A 24,715-nucleotide genomic window follows, 5' to 3' on the forward strand; every position below is an offset into this window, starting at 1 on the left:
TGAATTATATACTAAAATTTTTTTTAAATTTATTTTTGTAAATTGTTTTCTACAATTTTCTTTAGATTTTGTTAACATATGGTTCAAATTCTTCAATACAATTTAAATACATTGTTAATAAATTGTATTTTCTATTGGTTGAATTTCGACCACTGGCGATGCTAGTACTTATGACAAACTGATATAGTATATATAATATTATATACTATACAAGTATAATATCTATATATTTAGCGGAAAAAATAGATTTTGCATAATAAAAATTAGAATTATCTTGAATGAACTGGAAAAAAATTGGTTCCATATAAGGTTTTTTGTTGACAATTGTATACAACTCTCTATAAAAGTAGGCTTTATTTCTTTTTAATATCGACCGGCTCTAATTGAAGCACCCCTTAGACGTGTGATTTTGCCTAAGTATACAGACAAGTTTAATTGATTTAAAAGCACAAAAAGCGCTTAATACAAACTATATACATGAATATGCAAATTTTATAGTGCATTAGGTCCATTTACTTACATATTTATATGCTAATTTAAATCATACATCGAGTTAGCCGCTTATATTGGCAACATAAAATTATAAAAAAAATGTAAGGAAATAATTGAAATATCAGTTATGGGCTAAACCATTTTTTTTGTTGTGAGTATGTTTTATTTGCAAACTATCCTAGAAAATAATAAGCTAATTAGGCAATAAAATCATAATTTGACTGATATTCAGTGTATCTAGTGAGATGAATAATATTATACAATATAATATACCATAAATACAAACAACAATAACGGCAAAAGTAAAATCTGCTGGTGTGTGCTAATAATTAAAGTGTCATGCTCATCGTATTTATTTTGATTACAATGAGACACGAAACAAAAGATTATTAGCGCTACTTGAACGAAGAACTTATAAAATAAAAAATAAAATTACCATACAATGTATATATATTAGAACTCTTGGTAATCGAGTAACCAGATTAATCGGATATGGTATAAATGGAATAATAAAATTCGGTTTGCACTGTCCGGAGAGTCGTAAGTTGTCGCCTATTTGATTAACCGCTCATTTTGGACTATTCGGTTAATCGTTCGTTGTCGACTTTCGAACAGTAAGCGTTCCTTCAAAGAAACCAAAAAACCACTTCCACCTGTCTGAACCTCCAATCTGACTATAGCGCAATTCAGCTAGAGGTTAGTATGCCAGTCCTCGTAATGAACAAACCCAGAAGTGTTCATGGCATAGGGGCAAACATTTTGGAATGCCGTTCATGACTAGAAAATAACGTGAACTACAATATCACCAATTGCTCTGAGGCAGATATTGACTATGCTGCAAAAGCCATGACCAGAAGTATTCACAATGCTGCCCACGTGAGCGCGCCTGTTGCTAGATTCAGTGCAACCACAAGCGGGACAGGTACCTCTGGTCCAACGAAGTAATGACAAAGCTGAGAAAGAAGAGACGTCTCCGGCATGCTTGACAAGTCAGAGAAAGAAATTAAGACAAAACTGAACCGTGCTTTCAAGGAGCTGAAGGAGGTTCTCTGGTAACTGCGCAACAAGTCCCTATAGTTTGAATGCTGCCAAACCAGGAGATCCAGAAAACAACCTTTGGAATGCGACTAGACAAAAAAATGCCTATATCCAGATGCCCACCAATTATCAACAGCAGAGTTTGCCACACATCTCCAAAGCACCTTTACCCCTAACGAGTTTAGTGACTATTTTAGCAATGCAGAAGTCAGCGATTTTTTAGACTTTGCTTGTCAGATAGAGCTACAGCTGAAATAGATGGTGTAGAAGTACAAGAGGAAATCAAATCGTTAGCTAACAAGAATCAACTTATCACGGTTCGCCAGTTTGGCTTCAGAAAGTTTTATGGCACAATTGAGCAATGCCACAGAGAAGAACACTTTATAACGATGCCATGGAAAATTTTAAATACTGTTCTGCTGTTTTCCAACATTTGACAATGTCTATCATATAAGTTAAAGAAAAACTTCCCTTGCCTTACTACCTGCTGTAGTCTTACTTGCAAAAGTGGACATTCTATTTGAGACTTATGCGCGCTGGTGTACCTCAAGGCAGAGTTTATGCGCCTGTGCTCACGGCTGACCTCCTCGTAATTAACTTTGACTCCACAATTACGGCAACCTATGCTGATGACACTGCACTGCTGTCGTTTTATCATCTTGTTTAGCATACTTTTACACTTACACCATTCCGAACTGCTAATAAAAAAAATCGTTGACTAAAAATCATTGAAATGATTTCGCAATCATTTATTGATTAATCTAAGGTCGGTGCAATATGCACAGTTACGAGCTTACAAACATTTGGCTTCGAGTTTTACTATTTTACGTAGAATTTCATCGTGTTTATTTCGTAGTTTATCCACTTTTTCCATGACAATATTGATTTGTTCCACCGTATTATCATAGTCCAACATAAGAGCCGGCTTATCGAGTAAGCCGCATTGGTAGCTCAGTTCTTTGATTTCCATGCGCATTTGTGAGCGTTGCTTCTTGGAATCGAAAATACATTTTCGTGCAGTATATTTTTGTGACTGCAACATTGCTAGACATGTTTTTTGAATTTTTATCTTGCTACGAATCATAGCTTGCTTCTCCTTTAGATGACCCAAAATGTGTAAGTCGGCATTGCAGCGCACACGTGACCGAACCAATTCAGCATTGCGTTCTGCGCGCAAAATGTAAATTGAAAATAATAAAACTTAAAAGGTTTGGAAAGAAATTGCATCAGTAAAAATTTCTTACCTTCAATTTTTTTATCTAAGGCTTGACACTCATTTTGCAAGGATTCAAATTCGCGCATATGGAAGCTGTTGCCAAGATTCTCTAGTTTCTTCATTTGCTGCGGAATAGGAAATAGAAATGTAATAAACTTTATAAGTATAAAGATCATCTATGATCTATTAAACAGTTATTCGGTGTATTAAACAGTAATTTTAGGTATTAAACACTTTGGCTGGCTACCAGTCGTCGATCTTGGGCAATATAAAAGGGGTTTGTACCATGATATTCCTGACTCTGTGTAAGTCTTTTCTCAGATAATGTGAAAACTTTGAAGTTATTAAAAAAAGTATCTGGAGCCAGCAACAAGTAAAGAAAAATGTCTATTAATATTAACTTTGTAAATCTTATTACTAACCTCCGATAATGTGGCGTTTGAGTGTTGTTTCTGTACTAAAATATACCGCACATCTGAGATTTCGTCACGTAACTTGGCCATCTTTCGCAAATCCTTATCGACCTCCTATTATAGAAACACAAAAACGAAAATGTTATAGAAATGTCCCCATAACTCTAAAACTTGCTCAATCTTACCAATGTTAAGTGCTCACCCTTATTAGCTAAAGACTTTTTCACAAGTTGTTCGAACTCCTGCAGTTTTTCTTGATTTTTTATTTGCAATACGGACACATCCTGCTGTATGTTAAAAATTTCTTGTTGAGTCGTACTCTTAAGTTCTTCCTCCCGGCAAAGTATTTGATCCAATTTATTTGTGGCATCTTTTAGCTTGTTAATTTCGTCGACTATGGTTTCTGGTGGATCATCGGTAAAGACACGATATTGCCCTTTACGATAGAAAAATTCGGCAACACGCCGATTGAGAAAGCTACGAGCCTTCTGTTCCACCTCAAGCAGCTTCATTTTTTTGGTTATCTCCTCAATAAGTGAGGCTTTGTCCAAATGTTGCCTTAAGAAAATATTTGGATCGACGTATTCAGACTTTTCAACAACCTCTATGATTAGTTCTTTAAGAAATATAATCGTATCCCCCGCTATACTTTTTAATTCCTTTTCACGCTCGTATGCAATCCAATCGAACTCTGTTATTTCTTCAATAACTTGCTTTTTCTCCATTTCCATAAATGTTTCGAAAACCTCTGCTTCGTCTACTACCTTTGGCGCTTCCACCTCTTCATCTCGTTTTAACAATTCCAATAATTCTTCATCTTCAGATATATCTTCCTCTTCTGTGGTGGAAGATTCTTCCTCAACCATTCCTTCTTCATCCTCCTCTTCTCCCTCCTCGGTACTTTCATACATCATACCGGTTAGTGGATCAACAAATGAACCAATATCTTTGCCTATCTGTGGTTCTTGAGCAATTGCATCTAAATCTGGTAGGGTGCCTAATTTTTCAAAAAAATCCTCAGATGATTCTTCACTTTCTCGCACATCCTGCGATGATACTGTTGATTCAGATTCGTTGCTCAACAGATCTTCGTCAAGTACTTCAAACACAGTTGTGACTTTTGCCGTTTCCTCAATCGATATCCTTTCCTCCAGGGCTTCGGGCTCCAATACTTTACTAGACTTAAGCACTGATTTCCCTACTTGAAAATTGTACTTTGAATCTTCTTTTTTATGAGAAGCGAGATCTTCCCCCTCTACAATTCTAACGGAGTCTTTCTCCATGTTAAATGCTGGTATTACAAAATATAATTGTATGATTCTAATATAGCAATGAAAATATGTTTTTCATGTGACTAACCAGTTGTAATGTTGTGTGTAATGAAAATTAAATTTTTACAAGTATATCTTTTTTTTGTGTCAAAATTATTATATGGCTTATAAACAAGTAGACTACGTATTGGGTTTAAATAGTTTTGGTTGCTAGTTCTGTAGACCACATTTTTTGAATATCTTCGTGATAGTTTGTGAAAAGCGTTGGTTCTAGCCCACTACGAAATCAAGAGAAAGTTAAGTTCTCAGTATTGGTAGCTTCGAACTACGGTCGAACACAATTAATTTTTTTTGGTACTGGACGAAATGACAATTACCTTAAAACTTGTAATACTTAAGCAGTGTGGTCTCAAGAACGGTTGTGAAAATAAGTCCATTTATGCAAGTATGTATGAGAGTTAGTCGCTAATCGATCACTTGTTCTTTGCATGATCTCGTGCTTGGAATTTGGCGAAATTGAGTCCTACCAAAAGTGACAAAGCATTAACCGTCTGTACGAGGAAATACGCTTTCGTCAAAGTGTCTGAAATAGTAATTCAGGAAATTAAAGCCTTAAGTGTAACGTTGCAAGACCGAATATTGTTTTTCTTGGGCTCCATATTATTAGTCAGATCTGGAGTATCGCAGCTCTTTATACCTTGAACTAAAATAAAAATAAGGGGCATCTTGAATCCATTATCCTTGCTATTAGTCAGATCTGGAGTATCGCAGCTCTTTATACCTTGAACTAAAATAAAAATAAGGGGCATCTTGAATCCATTATCCTTGCTATTAGTCAGATCTGGAGTATCGCAGCTCTTTATACCTTGAACTAAAATAAAAATAAGGGGCATCTTGAATCCATTATCCTTGCTAGATTCTAGGTCTAGGTCTTCGACGCATTTGTGCAGTGTGCGCAAAATGTGGAGATCCCTACACATTAGACCACATTTAAAAGTTTCTGGTAAATAATTTTAGTGATCTAAATAAACAAACGCCTGAAATATTGTTTTAAGCGATGAAAAAATATCAAAAATTTAATAAGTTATTACGTTCAAGTTGTGCTATTTTACATATAATATTATCATGCTGCTGACGCAAATACTTCACATCTATTTTGGCCTTGGTTATTTTCTCTAATGTCGCGTCGTAGTCCATTAATAATGCTGGCTTATCGAATAAGCTAGATTCGATATGCACTTTTGAAATCTGCTTTTTTATGCGCGTTCGTTCTCTTTTTAGTTTTGAAACAATTTGCCGAGTAGTATGCATTTCCCGTTGCAATTGCTGGAGTATCGATTTTTGGATTTTAACTTTCGATTGTAGTGAAGTCTGCTGTTCCTTGTAGTGTCCCTTTAAATGCAGAGCCTTATGGAAGCGTGATTTCATTCTGTCCCATCGAGCATTACGTTCTTTAGAAATAGATATGTTAAAACACAATAATGCATCAGTATTGAATAAAGCAACATTTTCTTGCCTCTCATTTTCTGTTCCAACTCCTGAACATAACCATACATTTGCTCATAGTCAGAAAATGTCACGGTGTCGCTCAGATCTCTGAACTTCTCTACTTTCTGTGTATAATTAAAAATTTGTTTACTGAAGTTTGGAAATATTAATAAAAATATTAAACTTAACCTCCTTAAGTACTATATGCGTATGCTGTTTTCGGATCAACTCGCAACGTCGTGCCGATACTTCATCTCGTAGCTTGTTCATGGCACTTAGTTCGGTCTTAACAATCTGTTAATAAATAAACATAAATCTAAAATCTATAATTTTTAAAAAAAATGTTTACCATTTTTAAGTGCTCTTTTTTGTTGCCAATGGTTTCTTCAACCAGTCGTTCCAATTCCAGCAATTTTGTATCGTTTTTATTCTGTAGCAATGACAGCTTGCCCTCAAGCTCCATTTTCTTCATTTGCACTTTTATTTTAAGGTTTTCTTCTTTTTCTAAACTTATATCGAGTTTCATTAAAGTATCTTGGTAGTTTTGCTTCAGTGCCTCAATGCTCTGCGGAGTGTCTTCAGCAAAAACCCGATATTGTCCTTTGCTGTTACAAAACATGCCCACACTTTTAATTAGATACACGCGTTTCTTTCGCTCAACTTTTAGTTGGGCGAGTTTTTTTATTAATTGATTTATTAATAGGGGCTTATTGAGGTTATGTTGAAGCAACATATTCGGTTCGCTATATTTACATTCGTATTTGTCTACCACTTCATCAATAAGTGCACTGAGAAATAATACCGTGTCAGACGCTATCTGCTCACTCATTAAATCTTGTATTTGCGATAACATCTGGGGTTTGTTGGGATCTTCCTCGTCATCGCCCAGTGTTATATTATGAATATCTTCATAATTTAATTCTTTTTTCGTTTCAGTTTCTAAATAATTGCTTGGACAGGCTAACAGTTCATCATCTTCAATCGTCTCCGAAGTGAAATCTGTTGTGACCTCATTATTGTCTTCTTTCAAAAATGGTTCGTTTGTTTCATAAATATTAATCTCCGTTAGCAGCTCAGCGTATGATTCGATAGAACTTTGACTTTCTTCAAGATTTGGCGTATTACTTAATTCTGGCAATGGAAAAAAGTTTTGAAGCCACGAAGACGAATAAGATTTTAGTACTGAAGGCTTTTTCTTAAAATGTTTTAACTTCCTCAGCAACGATACATATGAAAAGTTTGAATATATAACTTCAGTTTGGTTTTTATTTTCTGGTTCTTGGTGGTCGATAACTTGCTCTTCTTGTGCCGTCTCATTAATCTTATATTGAGATTTCATTCGTAACAGTTGATTCTGTCCTTGTTCTACTTCGGTGATTGATGAATGAACAGATTCTTCTACGGGTTGATAAACAATAGTTTGAACCGCCAAACCGATATGTTTATTATTATCATGTTCCACAATCTTTTTGCTTATACGTTTTTTCTTCATTTAAATAAATACTAAAATATATATGTTTCTTAAACAAATCTATTCGATATGTATAGAATTAAAGTCCGTATAAATTATGGAGAGTTCTAAAATTATAATGTGTTTAAAATTAGATGAAGCATAAAACTAGTGTGATTAAAATATATATTTATTTTGTATAGTACATTTTAGCGAAGTATTTAATTATCGAATATTTTTTCCCCCTTCTTTGAATGCAAGCACAAAAATAGAAGAACCTACTCGTACTGTTAGAGTTAGTGTTGGTTTTCAAGTGCTGGTTAATATTTTTAGAGCACCTTTTTATTCGTATTCCAATACCATCCGATCAAATTAGACTTGGACTAGTCTATTTAAACTACGCATGCAAATCGAATCCATATGTCAATCTGTGTCTGTTTGGCAGCTGTTTGTTTACAATGTGAAAAGTTTCTCTGATATCTGAGAGATAGCTGAAGATCTCAACAACTCTTACAGAACGATTCAACACTTTTGGGTTAATGTTTTGGGAATGAAGTGTGTCATTGCTAGACTCGTAACAAAAGACTGGATTATTTTGGGCAATCGACTTCGAGTAGAGGTCGCAAGAGATATGGTGTACAAGGTAGCTGAAACCCTTTATTAATCAAACGCATCATTACCGGTAACGAGACGCAGGTTTATGAATATTGTAATTATGAGCGAACGGCGCTCCAAAATGAGGCGAAGCCGAAAAGTCGGTCAAAAATCAGATTATGCGAATATTTTTCTGGTCAATAAGGAATACTACTTGGTAGTTTTTAAGCGATTTCCCAACGATTTTTTCGAAACTGAAAAATCCAATTCGGGGAACGTGCCATGAGTTCATTGAAAAAGTGTTTCGTTGAAAGCACTAAGGGCCATCTAGGTCGATGCTTATAACAAGTGTACTGTGAAAAAGTTAAGTTTTTGGTCAGTCCGGAACAAATTTGAGCAGATGTTATATTGTTTTCTAATCTCGGAAAATCTAGACTGATGGATAGAGTCTACTGAGAATTAGGTAGAAAAACAGGGTTCTTTAGCGAACATTTTTCTGAAGACTCTAGCTTCAAACGTACTTCTGTATTTTAGGTCGAGATTCTGAGAGCTATATTAGATAACAAATTACTATACAATTTTTCTTCATATTATGGAGGACTATTCGATATTTTTTGATTTATTAATATGTTAATTTTAACTTTAAAATGGTCATATATGGAACTTCGGAAATAAGCATTCCACCTAATAAGCCCAATCTGAAACCTACAATTTCTATTCGTTGGGGTAACTGAGGGAAGAGTGGAAAAATGCTCTAACGTCAATAAAAATAAAATTCGTGTGGTTTACCACAAGTGTGAAAAATGTCTCGTTTATTTTTTACCCGCGTGCTTCCCTTTCTTTACACTTTGTTTCAATTTTAGCTATTTTAACCAATAACTCCTTTTTCTGCTTACGCAACGCCGAAATATTTTTAGCCAACAGTTCAGCTTGTTCAACGGTGGAATCATAATCTTTCAACAGCACCGGTTTGCTGGACAAACCAGTTTGAAATGTTAATTCTCGTATTTGTCGCTGTAAATGCAGGTGTTCTTCTTTCAAGTGAACTAATTTCTCGCGAGATTCTTTCTTATCCACCAACAAACAGGCAAGCGTCTTCTTCTTCATGCCGTTTATAATGCGCACAATATCGCTTTTGACTTTTATATTTGAGAGCGCATGAATATCCCGATTACAACGCGCACGAACAAAGCCCAATTCCACGCTGCGATCTATTTGGAAAATGAAAGCGACAATAAAATGGATTCAGAGTAGTTTTTTATATATTATTTAAATATTTGTATGTTATGTATACCTTCAACTTTTTTGTGCAAATCTTTTGTTTCCGTTTGTAAGATCACATATTGTTTCAGTCCCTTGCCGTATTCTATATAATCGTCTTTCTGAAAGTCAAGTTCAATAGTAAATTATCCGTATGCATTATATTAAAAAAGAAATATATATTTGGAAAATCAAAATATTGGTTTCTGATAAATTATCTGACCTTAAGTACTCATAAAGTATAGGTTTTTCAGGGTCCAACCAAATGTAAATACGAAAAATCTTAAGTAGACCATATATGTATTTTAATTTGTAACATTGAATCGCAAACTATTGCTTTTCGCTGAGAGGTCTTGCATTCGGCAGCAACAAAGAAAAGTTTTTATACACTGAACAGAGTATATTAAGTTTTTCAACGAAGTTTGTAACATCCAGAAGGAAACGTGGGAGACATTATAAAGTAACGGGTGTTTATTTTTAGATGTGTGGTGTACAATGAGGTAATATTTTTTTCGGAGTTCGTCGTTTGACAGCTGTTGATTAATACTCAGTTTGGTTTGTTATTTCACAATGAACAAACTTATTTCAGAACAACGTTATTAAATCGTGCAAATATATTACCAAAATAGGGTTTCTGTTCGCGATATGCATAACAGTCGCGGTTTTGGTCGACATAATCGCTCAGTAATGTCGATAATTTGAGCTACCATGGATTGGTTTCGCACCACGTTTAATCTAGTTAATGTAGCACTGTATACAGTACTGCTGCTGTAGAGCAGAGTATCGAAGAAAACTCGAATGATGCCATGAGCTATCGTGCGCAACAATCCGAGCTGTGTCCATCCACTTTATGAAAGATTTTGCGAAATGATATTGGTTTGCGGGCTTACGAAATCCAACTCGTGCAAGAGTTGAAGCCGAACGACCAAACGACATAAAACGATCCCGCTTTTCACAAAATTTTGTTCAGCGATGAAGCCGTTGAATGAGTACGTCAGTGAAGAAAATTGTCGCATTTGGAATGATAATAAACCGCCATTTTTGGAACACCGTTACATCCTCAAAAAGTCGCGGTTTAGTGTGCTCTATGGGCAGAGGGAATATTATTGACTTTGTCGTGCCTGAATTGGAGGATGTTGACGTGGACGACGTTTGGTTCCGATAAGACGGCGCTAAATGCCATCCAGCCAACGAAACAATCAATTTGGGTCTCTCGGTTGGAGTTCGTTCGAGCCAGCGGTCTCTTGCCCAAAATCATTTTTAAAACATAATGACAAACACTTATCTTTATAATAAAGCTAAATTCCTAGCCATAACTTTAAATTTGAAATGCGTTTGATTTATTCTTTGCAATGTACAAAAAAAGATCACGGTGAGGAGCTCGAGTCGATTTGGCCTATGTCCGTCTCTATGTGAACTAGTCCCTCAGTTTTTGAGATGTCAAGTCCTTGTAAAGAAAACATTTTATTTGACAAGATATCTTCACGAAATTTGTTGTTGTTTAAATCGGACCATTATAGCAGATAGCTATCATTTAAGCTAACTTATCAAAATAAAGATTAAGATCTTTAAAGCATTTGCTTTTTTAATAATAATTTGAATACTTCTTTAAAATTTATTTATTCTAAATTTCGACTCAAATTCTTGGTTTTCGAAAACTGCGACTTTTCAACTTTGAGTTTAGCAGTTATAAAAATATAATCCAAATACAACTGGTACCCTTTACACCTTTTTATCTATATATACAGTAGATCTAATTTGGTAACTATATTTACCTTCTGAAGTTCTGCTTTCGTGTGCTGTATTTGGATGAGAGCGAGATATGTTTTGCACACTGCATTATATGTTGTAAACATTTCGTTCAAAATATTCGAAATAATCTAACGGAATGAAAGTATAATATGCAATTAAATTAATTATCTAATTTTTGTTCTCAGTTTTAGTTTCTGGTATTCCTTTTATGAATATTAACTCACTGTTTCGGAATTTCCTTTGTTTTTTACAAGCGACTGGAGTACCAATGATTTAAATTCGTCCTCTTTCTCTTTAGCATTTTCCTGCATCTTAGTGAGCTTTTCATTTAATTGGCTTTGTTCGAGTTCCCATTTCTTTTTCATCGCATGTTCGAATCCGAGTGCCCGATCCAACTGTTTCGTGGCATAATTGAGCTTTTCTCTATACTCCATAACTTGATCTGGTAAATCGTCTGTAATCGCTTGATAGAATCTTTTACGTTTATAGAATTCGACAGCTTTGCGATTGAGGACGGCACGTATGGTACGCTCCACTTCTAATTCGTTCACCTTCTCTAGGATTTCTTCCATCACAGCATGTTTATCTAAATTATTACGTAATATTTCCATAGGTTGTTTATACTCGACGGCATCCACAACCTCTCCGATTAGGGTATTTAAGAAATTTTCAGCTTCCGTCATCATTATTTGATGTATTCTTTCGCGTTCGAGCTTTTCTGCATTTAGCTGCATAAAATTTGGTTTCTCGTCTATAGTCACCTTAAGTTTCGTTAAAAAATCTTCTAAAGAATCTGCTTGAAGCACTTCTTTGGTTACTACTTCCTTTTCCATTTTTTCGAGTTCCAATAATTGTAGCATCTCACTATCTTCAGACATCGAGATGTCCGGTTGCAATTCCACTGGTTCAGTTTCTTCTTCCTCTTCTTCGTCTTCTATTTCCCCAACTTCGGGTACGACATCAGTTGGAATGTGTGGCACTTTTCGCTCTTTTAAAGTCTCACCAGTAAGTGGATCCACAAATATTCCTTCGTCGGTAGGCCGCTGTTCAACTTCAACTATAGTGCGAACACTTTTTCGAGAGTCTATGTCTTCGGAAACCTCGTCGATATCTGGTATACCTCCATAAACTTGTAGTAAGTCAACATACATACTCTCCATTACTGGGATCGCATGTCCCGATACACTGGATTCCGTTTCCGTTGAATAATCGCTCTCATACATTGTGTCGTCAAATATTCGCCACATAACATCTGATTCACGGCCATCTTCAGCTGTAAATGAACGCCCTGCTCTTGATTTAATACTTTCCGGCAAAGAGATTTCACTTTTTTGTGTGCGTAAAAAGGCGTCTAAGTCTTTGGGTTGTTCGGTTTCGTCTTCATCTATCGCCACTTTCACATAAGTATGAGTCTTCTTCTTTTTACGTAAAACTAAAGTTGTTTCTTCCGGCATGACTTGGTGACCGTATTCCGAGATTACAGTTTCAAAATGAAAATATAATTATAATATATACTTGTATTTATATCAAGATATATTTAACGTGTTTTACTAGTATTCAGTAATTTAATTACTGAAATTAAATGCGTACCCCCCGTGTATAAAATTATTTTTAAATGAAAAATTAAACAAATCAAAAGTAGAAGTAAAAATCGAAGCACCCATATATGGTGATAATTTTAAAAAAATCACTGAGGGTTTTCTCTAAAGAAACGCTTTTTAGCTTCCGAGTAATGAGATAAGTAGAGGCATGTGTAAGTGTCTTTTTCATCGTTTACCCTCGTTTAAGTACAGAGGTGAGCACTACACGGTCGTTCCAGTAATTTTGATGTCAAAGAAGGAAAATGGTCGAAAATATGGACTTAATAATGAAAACCCTCGACCACCGTCATATAAGCAAAAAAAAAGTTTGGAATCATTTAAAGAAGGCCAGATATAAGAAGAAGAAGATGTATTGTATGTAGCACCAAGTGATTACGACTTGCTCCTGTCTATGGCGAAGAATTTTGCTGGTGAAAAATTCGCCTTAATAGCAACTTATGAAAGTAGATTGGCCCATATTTTAGTTAATAGAAAAAAAGTTTTTTTTGAAAACGGCATTTTAAAATTACCTTCTAAATAGCTTGAGTATCAAAAAAAAAGGGGAATATTTGAACAAAATCGAATCATTATTACACTGCTAAATAAAATCTTCAATTTCTTACAAAATAATGGTTTTGTTAGGTCTACTAACTATTATATAATAAATAAAGTTAGTCTGGCATACTAAAGCAGAATCGTGCTCTCCAGTTTACCATATACATTTCTTTTTCGACGAACAAAAACATTATTTGATACAAAGTTTGTATGACGTTCGATTTTGTGGCTCTTGAAGAAAGAAGTGTTTTGCGTGCGGCATATGTATTCCTCGACTCAAACTGTTGTTGTTCAAATTCATTTATGTTCAGCCATTTAATTGTTTACCAATAAATTTAGAAGTTTACGAAATGCTCATAAATTATCTGCAGTTGTTTAATTTGAATATTCCAGTATATTGCTCTAATAATATTGTTTGCGATAACATCATAAACTTCCTCAATATTAACAAATAGATTATCAATCATTTAGCTAAATAGCCTTCACACTATATTCCTTAAATATATTTCACATTTAGGACATCCATTTTGGTATGCAAATAAGGGTGTATATTAAGTTTATTACTTAGGAACAATAAATTTTAACATAAACAGTTATGCCGTTACACAACTGGCAACAAATTATTGTATTATACAATATACATGCTCTTTCAAATGTGGTAGTAAATGTTATATATATAAGTGATGTAATTTTAATGAATGAAGTAGTGCCAAAACTTTATGACGCAGTATAATACAAATTAGTTTTTTATATTTTTTTGTGGCGTATTTCTAATTTTAATGTCAGCTCTTGGCTATTTTGTCCAAAAGTTTGTTGCTTTGTTCAACTGTTCTCCAGGAAATAATGGTGTGCAACAGATGCAAAACGCATTTTCATGCCCACAACTGAATTTCAGTGCAGTTGCTCATGAACTGTATGATGCCGTGACAGCTAGAAAAACACCATCGGCTACATTGCGGCAGTTTACTCCATAACATTATAATACATTACAATAATTGCATTTATTAGCAGTTGCAACAGTTATTACCAAATAAGTGTAAAAATTGTTAAAAAACAAGAGTTCAGTCGTTGCCAACTATCTGAAAAAAATCAACCTTAAAACGTTAACAAATATCGATGTTGAAACTATTTAATAAATTTATCTAATTTTCAACTTAGTATATATGTTATAAAACTATGTATTTAGACCGACTTCCATCACAATCGCTGCGATATAAACAAACAAATACATCATGCATTTAGACCACTTAATTTTTGCGCTTATTTCTAATTTTTTCCGACCAAAATGGAAATTAGTTTATCTTCTTCTGCATCTGGAGACTAATTCAAATAAATCTGGTCTTCTTTTGGTAAATTTTAGAAACAAAGTCTGTCCTTTCGTTTTGTTTGTTTACAAGACGTTTAAGGTGTGTCTCAAAAATTACCGAAATTTATGTTTAAATCATACAACTAGTAGCGTTATTTATTGAAAATTTTCAGCATTAAATGTTTATCTTCTTTCAAACGCACCTAACTTCATGTAAAAGAGTTAATATAAAATTTTGGATTAAACTTGAAAAGAAAAAAATTTGCTGAGACATACGAATTAATGAAAAATGTTATGGATAGTATTGCAGAGTTTTACTCAAGTATATTTTAAATGTGGTTTACATGGTTTCAAAATGGTCGTGAGGACTTAAATGACAACCAAAGGTCAGGCCGTCTAGAAGTCCATAAAATTATTGGCATCGATGCAAATTTTTCTACGAGAATGTTGGATGAGGGATTAAATACGAGTAAAAACACTACCAAATTTGGTGAATTTCAACTGATAATTTGGTTAAACGAACACCATATAACTGTTTTCTATTTTCGAAACTAAAAGCCAATATGAAAGTAGCATTTTATGATAATATCCTAGGCATTTAAGCAGCCGTAACCGAAGTGCTGAAGAAAATTCTTATAAATGACATAAAAAATTTATGTATGCGCTGGTTGATCGTTTCAAACGTTGTATTGAGTGTAATGGAACCTATTTTGAACAAATATTAGCTTTCGTTTATTCTATATCCAAAAAGTTTGGTTATTTTTAGGATACACTTTGTACTCGTATTTAGACCATTTTGGTACTTTGTTCTACCACTAAGTTGAGTATATATGTATTGTGTTTTGTGTAATATTTTCCAATTCCTGTAGATGAAAGTTTTTCACGCGTAAGCTGATGTGGAGAACCACTTTCTTTCACTAAATACTACACCATTTATTGAATTGAAGAACAGAACAGAGAAGGTTTTTTGAATTTGAGACTCTCTATATACTATTCATAATTCAATTATAAAATGTTAAGTCGATAGAACAAAAAAAACAATTTGTCAATAGTAATTGGATCCATAATGTCAAAATCAGCCGTTTTGTTTTGATTTTATGATTCAAAAAATTTTTCTTTAAGATTTCAACCAATTAAAATGCGTTTTTTGAGTGATAACTGAATACAAAATCAAATGAACAAAGAGAACAGAAATTTTATAAGAAAAACAAAAAACTGTTTTTTTTTGACATTTTGAATACAAACACTTCTTTCGCAACTTTGACGGCTTTTTTCACTCTAGAATGCTCGGAGCTTTAAAATTGTCGAGGAATGGTTAAACGTTATAAAAAAGCTTTTGCTATAAACTATGTTAGCCATAAGCTTCGAGTGAATTGCGGGTTAAAACTGTTGCTATTATGCAATCTTATATGTGCCAAAATTATTCAGAAACATACAGCAAACAGCTTCTAAATAAGTACTTTACGTTTACTGTACATTGAACTATTGAAAGGGATTTACGTATAAAAAATAATTGAAATTTGTTAAGTTTTCAACAACTTTGATAGTGTTCTCAATTTTTTTTCTATTTTGTTCTTATAATTAATAAACTAAACTAAATAAATATTCCCAAAGTCGGAGGTCAATGAAATTCGTTTATGAAAACTTTAACGAAAAAAAACTATAAATTATTGTTAGGTGTTGCCATATATTTTGATTAAAAATTTTTCAGATAATAAATTGATAATTTGAAAATACTTATATAATTTCCTAATTAAATAAAATTAAAGTTTAAGCAGCATTCATGAAAACATTATCAAAAAAAAATAATAATAATATAAAATTATAAATTATTAGTTGGTGTTGCCATCTGTTTTTAATGAAAAAATTGATAATTTGCGAAAACTTATAGACATTTTAGGTGTTTGATTTTTTAATTGAATAAAATTTAATTTGGAACAAGGTTGCCACTTTTTAAATATCCTTTTAAATTTTTGTGATATTATTATATACAATATATTAATTAATAATTTAGTTAGCGTATGGAATTAGTGTTATTTACAAACGTACCGTTATTATTTTGTTGCCATCTTTTCTAGATGATACAATAAAATATTCATATTTTTAAATTATAAAATATTCTTTTATTGAATTTCATAAAGTTATTAATTGGTGAAATACAATTATCAGTCACCAGCTTGCACACATTCATATTGAATAGGGGCTTCAGAAAGCTTTACTGCATTTTATATACCTCCAATCTGTAAACTTAGCTGCCTACTTCAGAAAGCTTTATTGCATTTTATACACCTACATATCTGTAATTAGCAAGTTTAGTAATAAAGTGTAGTCGGTTGACTTTTTTGCTCAATTGTGGCAGTGCGCAGCTTTCATACAAATAGTTTCGCGTCAGACGCTGATCATGCCAGACATATAACTTCTACTGCTAAAATAAAATTCGCGAGTGAGAAAAAATACAAGTAAGAGACTATTCGTGAGCGAGACGAGAGAAATAAAACATTGCAAACATGTCAACAGCTGATGCAAATATAAACAATAAGATCGAACCGGACACGGTCAAATCTGCAACAGAATCAACCACTACTAATGTTAGTCAAATTCCCGACTGGCTTAACGCTGATTTATTTGTAAAACTGCTCGAGCAAAATGTTTCCGATTTCAAACAGATAAAAAGTTTCACCATCAAGCCAACACAAGAGGCGGGCGATAATTATAGCACTATTATGACCTCAGTGCAATTGGAAGTTGAATTGAAAAGTTGAGTTTGATCTTGAACTTCAAATGCTGTACAATACTAACAGATATTCTAAATTTTAGCTGGAAATTCGAAGCTGGTGTCTTATATGTTAAAATTGCCAATAGAATATGTGCAGAAATTATTGAAGGGTACCAACGTATTCGATGTAGAGAGCAACATGTATCGTGTTGTCATACCAGAGCTGGAAAAGCTTTATAGCGATGCTGGTGTTGAAGTGAAATTCGGTCCAAAATATTATGAGCTCGAAACACCATCCGAATTTGGTGTTATCCTTATGGAAGATTTGCGGTTGCGTGGCTGTAAAAATGTTAAACGTTTGGAGGGCTTCGACAAAGAACACACCGAAAGGGCATTGAAAAAGTTGGCACAATGGCATGCCGGAACCGCTGTACGCGTAGCGCTCAAAGGCGAATATCCAAAAGTTGTTAGCACTGGCATATTCACCGAACAATTCGTAAAAATGATGAAAGATATGAATGAGCAATCCACAAAATTATTCAACGAGTGTGTTCGCACTTATAACGGACACGAAGTGTACGTAGATGCTATGGTAAGTGTGTATGTGCATACATTTCGGTGGCTATTTGATATAACAGCTTATCCCGACTTAACATGAATAATCTTTCAAGCTTTAAATAGAATTTTTCTTGTGTTGTTTTGAACTAACTAAGTATGCAAAAATTTCTTTAGAGAAGGAATACCTCTAGAAATCAGCATAAATTATTGAATTTGTACATACTACAAGTATATGAGTAATCAAAATATGCGTATTTAAAAGGAAAAAATAAAAAGTGAGTTAAGTTGTTTTATAAAAAGTGCATAGACGGGAGATATCAAGTAAAATACTAATTTGCGATTTTATCATTTTTGTCTTGTGTGCACTTATAATAGTTATGTAGATAATATAATAAATATACATATATAAAAATTTAACGTGCCATCCCTGTAGGAAAATTTTCAAAAAAGAGTGTCTGAAGAATTTGTGTCTATATTGCACGGCGATCCAAATGAGTTTAATGTACTAAATCATGGCGATTTCTGGGCCAACAATATAATGTTTCAATATGATGCTGTCGGCAAGTTCAAAGAAACATATTTCGTCGATTTTCAGTGTTGCCGATATGGCTCTCCGGTGAATGATCTCTACAATTTGCTTATATCTTCAACGAGCTTGGAAATCAAGCTGAAACATTTTGATTACTTCGTGAAGTATTATCATGATAATCTAGTTGAAAATTTGAAGCTGTTAAAGTATCCAAATAAGCTGCCCACATTGAAGGATATTCACATAGCGCTTTATAAACATGGTATTTTTGGTGAGTATTGGGTTGAAAATAGAGAAAATGTTCTAATTTTTATATTTCACATGCATTTAATTCCGTTAAATTTTTTGTTGTTAATATTAAGTACTAACGAAAAATGAAGCTTTGCATAGTTAACCGAAATTTTAATCTTTTTACGTGTATTTTAAGAAAAAAAACGAAATTTCAGAATAGTTTCAATAAGATTTGCACACATAATTTTGATTGGATGTTTTTGGCGCTTTGTTTTAAACCAATATTTAAAATTTTTTATTATCATTTATTTATATAAAAAATTAAAGTGTGGCAACCCTGTTCCAAATTCTTTTTGGAAAATTAAGCCTTTGAAAATATATAAGTATTTATAGCAACGCTGCATTATAAATTTTCACATTAATGATGTACATCTATGTATATAAAAAACGAGACGGCAACTCTACAAAATGATATTTTTGCAGTGAAGCCGGTTATACCTATAGCCTTGCACATAATCAATATATTATTATACATACTAATAATACATACTTTTAATTTCTAAATTTTTTTTTTAATTTTTGTTATTTAAATTTAAATTTTATTATTTTTTTTATTATACTTTTGACATATAATAAAAAATAATAATTAATTTATAAAACATCATCATTATCATTCAATATTTTTCCTTCTTTTAACTTGTTTTATAATTATAAGCTTTCATTTTCGAAATTATTTCGAAAAGTGTTTTTGTGTTTTTTTTTTTAATTTTAGTATCTTAAATCGTTTTTTAATAATCACTATCTTAAAGGTTTATTCGCTGCTAATGGTCATATGGCCATTGTGCTTCTCGAACCAACCCCTGATGCTACTATTGAGAACTTACTGGGAGCTACTCCAGAAAGTGTGGTCTTCAAAAAGCAAATGTTTATGAGCAAACGATATCGAGAACACGCCGAAGTTGTCTTGCCATGGCTTTATTATCGCGGTGCTTTTGAGTAAAAACCGAATAGTATTAAGCCACAAATATATTATACAAATATTTACAATGTCACTTATTTAGATACACACCTATTTAATCAGTATATTTGTAATTACTGTTTAAATATATTTTCTATACAGCGTGTATGGCAAGTTGCAATTTATTTCACAACAAGCTATTAGAGTGTTGAAGAGCTTTTGACTTAATAAAATATTGCAACTACGTATGATTGAATGATAGAGCTATTGTGTTGTGTTAGAATTGAGTATGTACCATATGATTTTACAACTTAGTATATATTATATAATATTAATACATACTCGTATTAATAAAATTATACATTCTGAGCAACTGCAGTGAATTGTTTCTCGCTCGGCTTAACATGCATAATCTTTCAAGCTTTAAATTGAATTGTTCTTGTGGTGGTTTGAACTAACTAAGTATGTAAAAATTTCTTTAGAGAAGGAATGTCTCTAAAAATCGGCATAAAATATTGAATTTGTATATACTATATGAGTGATCAAAATATCCGTATTCAAATGGAAAATATAGAAAGTATGTAAGTCAAATTGTTTTATTAAAAGTCCATAGAGCGGGTTGATTCAGTTTTGTTTGAGCGCGCGTCAAAGAGGGACACTAGCAAAGGGAAAGTAGCTATATATAATATTACAGTTTTTCTTCGATAAGGGCGAAATCGTAAGCCAGGTGGCTGATAATGTAAAAAGCGTTTATGGCCTTGATACTGTAACAGCTAATCACGCGCAATTTTAGTTCCGTCAATTCCGTTCCGGTAATTTCATTGTCGAATCCGACCGTCATGTAAGCACTCTTTCGATTGCCCAAGAGCTTATGATTGCACTAAAAACCATTTGGAACCATTTGAATAAGGCTGCATATGAAAAGAAGTTCGATGTATGGGTGCCACATGAGTTAACGAAAAAAAAACCTCATAGACCGAATTTCCATCTGCGAATCGCTGTTGAATCGCAACAAAATCGACCCCCAAAATGGTCGTGACTCACCCGAAGCTCCGGGAGCTTGGTTGAGAGGTTTTAATGCATCCACCATATAGTCCGAACTTGGCACCAAGTGATTACCATCTGTTCCTGTCCATGGCGAACAATTTTGCTGGCGGAGAATTTGTTTCAAGAGAGGCTTGTGAAAATCGACTGTCTCTATTTTTTTCCCACATGGAACGAAGGCTTCTCTCAGAGAGGCATAATGAAATTACCCTTAACATGGCAACAAGTTATCGAACAAAACGGCGCTTATTTGACCTAAATCGGATTATTCTTCCTATGGTAATTAAAGCCTTCAATTACATACAGAAATAATGGACCCATCAACCCATTAACTCATTATTCATAATGATTCCATTACTTTACCCTGAAAGGTTTTGAAATAGGCAACAACAAAAAACTTTTTTTTACCCTGCACAGTATATATAAAGTTTAAACCGAAGTCGAAATTCAAACTTCTATGAAACTAGATATTTAGAAAAGTAGTAAAGTAGTAAAAAACGAATATTTTTTTTGACCCACCTTAATGTATACCCAATAAAGTATATATGATTAGCGCGACGATAATAAAACGGTGCATATTTGACGAAAATTGGATCATAACTAACCTTCAGTTTAATAAATAATGTCATTGGACTTTTTATAGAATAAACAACGTTAGCCGGACAATCCAAAGTAGTACAAGATTCGCCCATATATAACGTCTTTCTTGAAAAACAAAAACAATATTATATTATATTATGCGGCTGTTGGAGAACGAATATATGATAGATTGTATACGAGAGGGTAGGTGAGGTGTAATCAACATTCACTTCGTTGTTCAAACTCATTTATGTTCAGTATTTTAATTGTTCTTCAATACCCTTGCCTACCGAATAAATATGGATGATTACGATGTGCTCATAAATTATCTGCATTTGTTAGATTTCAATATATGAATACTCACATTACTCTGATCATTTTGTTGGCGATATCATCAAAAACTCACTCATCACTGACAAAAAGTTAATCAATCTTTTAGTTAAATAGCTTTCATATTATATTCTCTTTACATATTTTACATTTAGGCCATCCATTATGGTATGCAAATAAGGGTGTATATTAAGTTTATTACTTAGGAACAATAAATTTTAGCATCAACAGTTATGCCGTTACACAACTGGCAACAAATTATTGTATTATACAATATACATGCTCTTTCAAATGTGGTAGTAAATGTTATATATATAAGTGATGTAATTTTAATGAATGAAGTAGTGCCAAAACTTTATGACGCAGTATAATACAATTTAGTTTTTTATATTTTTTTGTGGCGTATTTCTAATTTTAATGTCAGCTCTTGGTTATTTTGTCCAAAAGTTTGTTGCTTTGTTCAACCGTTCTCGAGGAAATAATGGTGTGCAACAGATGCAAAACGCATTTTCATGCCCACAACTGAACTTCAGTGCAGTTGCTCATGAACTGTATGATGCCGTGACAGCTAGAAAAACACCATCGGCTACATTGCGGCAGTTTGCTCCATAACATTATAATACATTACAATAATTGCATTTATTAGCAGTTGCAACAGTTATTACCAAATAAGTGTAAAAATTGTTAAAAAACAAGAGTTCAGTCGTTGCCAACTATCTGAAAAAAATCAACCTTAAAACGTTAACAAATATCGATGTTGAAACTATTTAATAAATTTATCTAATTTTCAACTTAGTATATATGTTATAAAACTATGTATTTAGACCGACTTCCATCACAATCGCTGCGATATAAACAAACAAATACATCATGCATTTAGACCACTTAATTTTTGCGCTTATTTCAAATTTTTTCCGACCAAAATGGAAACTAGTTTATCTTCTTCTGCATCTGGAGACTAATTCAAATAAATCTGGTCTTCTTGTGGTCAACTTTAGGAACAAAGTCTGTCCTTTCGTTTTGTTTGTTTACAAGACGTTTAAGGTGTGTCTCAAAAATTACTGAAATTTATGTTTAAATCATACAACTAGTAGCGTTATTTATTGAAAATTTGCAGTTCATCTTCTTTCAAACGCAGCTAACTTCATGTAAAAGAGTAAACATAAAATTTTGAATTAAACTTGAAAAGAAAAAAATTTGCTGAGACATACGAATTAATGAAAAAATTTTATGTGTATGATTGCAGTCTTACTCAAGTATATTTTAAATGTGGTTTACATGGTTTCAAAATGGTCGTGAGGATTTAAATGACAACCAAAGTCCAGGCTATCCAGAAGCTAGTAGTCGTACTCAACTGGTGGTAAAAGTCCGTGAAATTATTGTTGTCGAGGCAAATTTTACTACGAGAATGTTGGATGACTGATTAAATACGAGTAAAAATACCACCAAATTTGGTAAATTTCAACTGCAGATTTGGGTAAAGGTGTTTTGTTCACATACATTAAACCATTGATTTTCAAACTAGGGGGCGCGCCCCATTAGGGAGGCTCGAAGACATGTACAGGGGGGCGCGGGCGCGGGTGGCGGCGGTTATCACTCCGGTCGCCCGCGCATACCTACGGCACGCACCCATTGTATAAGCCTACAAGTAGCTAAAGAATCAGCTGTTTTCCTATGTGTGTGAAACAGCCGTGATCACCTGATCGAATATGCCTTGTTTTGAGACAGAGTTTTAAATAAAAGGATGTAGTTTATTTTAAGGAGATTCGAACATAATTTATCATCGGGATGCTATCACGGCATATACTGAGAAGTTGCAACTGTGGAAGCGCAAAATTTTGGCGTCCAACTATTCCTGCTTTCCTAAACTTTTTGCGATCACAGAAGAAGCAATCTTTAAGGAGATATTGAACGAAACTGATACCAAGAATAAAATATCAAACCATTTGCAGCATCTCACTGACGAATTTAAGCGCTACTTTCCCGACTCGTGCAATAATATTATTTATCGATTAGCGACCCTTTTCACGTCGGCATAGACTTGCTGCCAGATACTATACAAGAGCAAACTTTGGAATTAAAAAATGATTCTGCTGCCCAATATGATTTTGAGAAGATGGAGAAGGCACAATTCTGGGTTAAATATCTCAAAGTGTATCCCAGCACAGCAGAGCAAGCACTAAAATTGTTTTTACCTTTTTCAAGCACTTATTTGTGCGAAAAAGCGTTTTCAGCAGTTGTAGCAATAAAAACAAAGTACAGAAGCAAACTAGATATTGCTAGTGATCTACGTTGCGCACTTTCTTCTATTTCACCCAGAATTGGAAACATTGTCAAAAATATGCAAGCTCATCCGTCACATTGACTCTTCATATGTAAAGTGTTTACAAATGTGTAAAAACAGTATTTTTATAGTAAAACACCTAAAAATATATTTTTGAACTTTATTACTCTTATTTTATTTTACAATTGCTCGACGAGCCCACATGCTGCTACTTGCTGGAACCAAGGGGGGACGTGGGCATATTCATTTTAAGCAGTAGGGAGGCGCGATACTTATAAGTTTGGGAACCCCTGCATTAAACGAATACAAAAAAAGTAAACGAGTTTTATGAAGTGCTGAAAAACATTCCTACAAATGACAAAAAAAAAATCTATGCGTGCGCTCGTTGATCTTTCCAAACATTGTATTGGGCGTATTGGAACCTATTTTGGATAAGTAATAGCTTTCAATAATAATATAATGGACAGTTTATTTTATATCCAAAATGTTCGGTTATTTTTAGGACACACCAATTTAGATAATTTTCGCACTATTATACCATTTATTAAGTTGGGAAACAGAACAGATATTATTTTTATACCCTCAACTTATCATTTTTTCATTTAACGGGACGTCCTCAAAAAATTTGTCATATTTTATTATCTGAAGCATCGAACAACCGAATCTCCTAAAAATTTGCTCAGATAGGAGTACTATAGTACATACTTGTAGCTACCATTAAACTGACCAATCAAAATAAAGAAACATATCTTTTTATACCCTTTTATTTTATAAAAAATGCACTTGTGAAGGGTATTATAGCTTTGGTGGTAAAAGTATTCATTTCATCATAACTGGTTTTAGGGTCATTATAATTCAGAAAAATTTTTTAAGTATACATTTTTAGAGCTTCAGAATTCTGTACTAGTTAACCACAAATATATTTTCACTTGAGACTATCCCCCATTAGCATTATCCCTCATTTTTCTTGACTTAGGTGAGTTATAAACAAAAAATTTCCGAAGTATAGTGTTGCTAATATTGGTTGACATATATAGGGTCAATGACTGAAACATACCACTCACCCACATT

At 33.4% G+C, this 24,715-nt stretch overlaps 3 protein-coding genes across 3 annotated transcripts; 1 reads left to right on the forward strand and 2 right to left on the reverse strand.

Moving 5' to 3' along the window:
- Positions 1 to 2,249: 2,249 nt before the first annotated feature.
- LOC106626052 (GRIP and coiled-coil domain-containing protein 2) lies at positions 2,250 to 12,605 on the reverse strand. Its single transcript, XM_070108485.1, has 8 exons — positions 11,199 to 12,605; positions 10,998 to 11,102; positions 9,257 to 9,344; positions 8,786 to 9,173; positions 3,345 to 4,494; positions 3,169 to 3,273; positions 2,775 to 2,871; positions 2,250 to 2,697 (listed from the first exon to the last, which is right to left on the reverse strand). The coding sequence occupies exons 1-8, from the start codon at positions 12,426 to 12,428 to the stop codon at positions 2,324 to 2,326; spliced, it is 3,537 nt and encodes a 1,178-aa protein (XP_069964586.1). The 5' UTR covers positions 12,429 to 12,605; the 3' UTR covers positions 2,250 to 2,323.
- Positions 5,476 to 8,767, reverse strand: LOC106626449 (cilia- and flagella-associated protein 184). Its single transcript, XM_036363480.2, has 4 exons — positions 6,268 to 8,767; positions 6,108 to 6,212; positions 5,947 to 6,043; positions 5,476 to 5,881 (listed from the first exon to the last, which is right to left on the reverse strand). Exons 1-4 carry the CDS (start codon positions 7,408 to 7,410, stop codon positions 5,499 to 5,501), a joined length of 1,728 nt encoding a protein of 575 aa, XP_036219373.2. The 5' UTR covers positions 7,411 to 8,767; the 3' UTR covers positions 5,476 to 5,498.
- Positions 12,606 to 16,783: 4,178 nt separating the features above from the next.
- LOC118680749 (uncharacterized) lies at positions 16,784 to 19,573 on the forward strand. Its single transcript, XM_036362049.2, has 4 exons — positions 16,784 to 17,172; positions 17,233 to 17,723; positions 18,123 to 18,489; positions 19,259 to 19,573. The coding sequence occupies exons 1-4, from the start codon at positions 16,923 to 16,925 to the stop codon at positions 19,447 to 19,449; spliced, it is 1,299 nt and encodes a 432-aa protein (XP_036217942.2). The 5' UTR covers positions 16,784 to 16,922; the 3' UTR covers positions 19,450 to 19,573.
- Positions 19,574 to 24,715: the final 5,142 nt, after the last annotated feature.

The sequence above is a fragment of the Bactrocera oleae genome, chromosome 4, assembly GCF_042242935.1.
Source record: "Bactrocera oleae isolate idBacOlea1 chromosome 4, idBacOlea1, whole genome shotgun sequence".
Classification (NCBI taxonomy): Eukaryota; Metazoa; Arthropoda; class Insecta; order Diptera; family Tephritidae; genus Bactrocera; species Bactrocera oleae.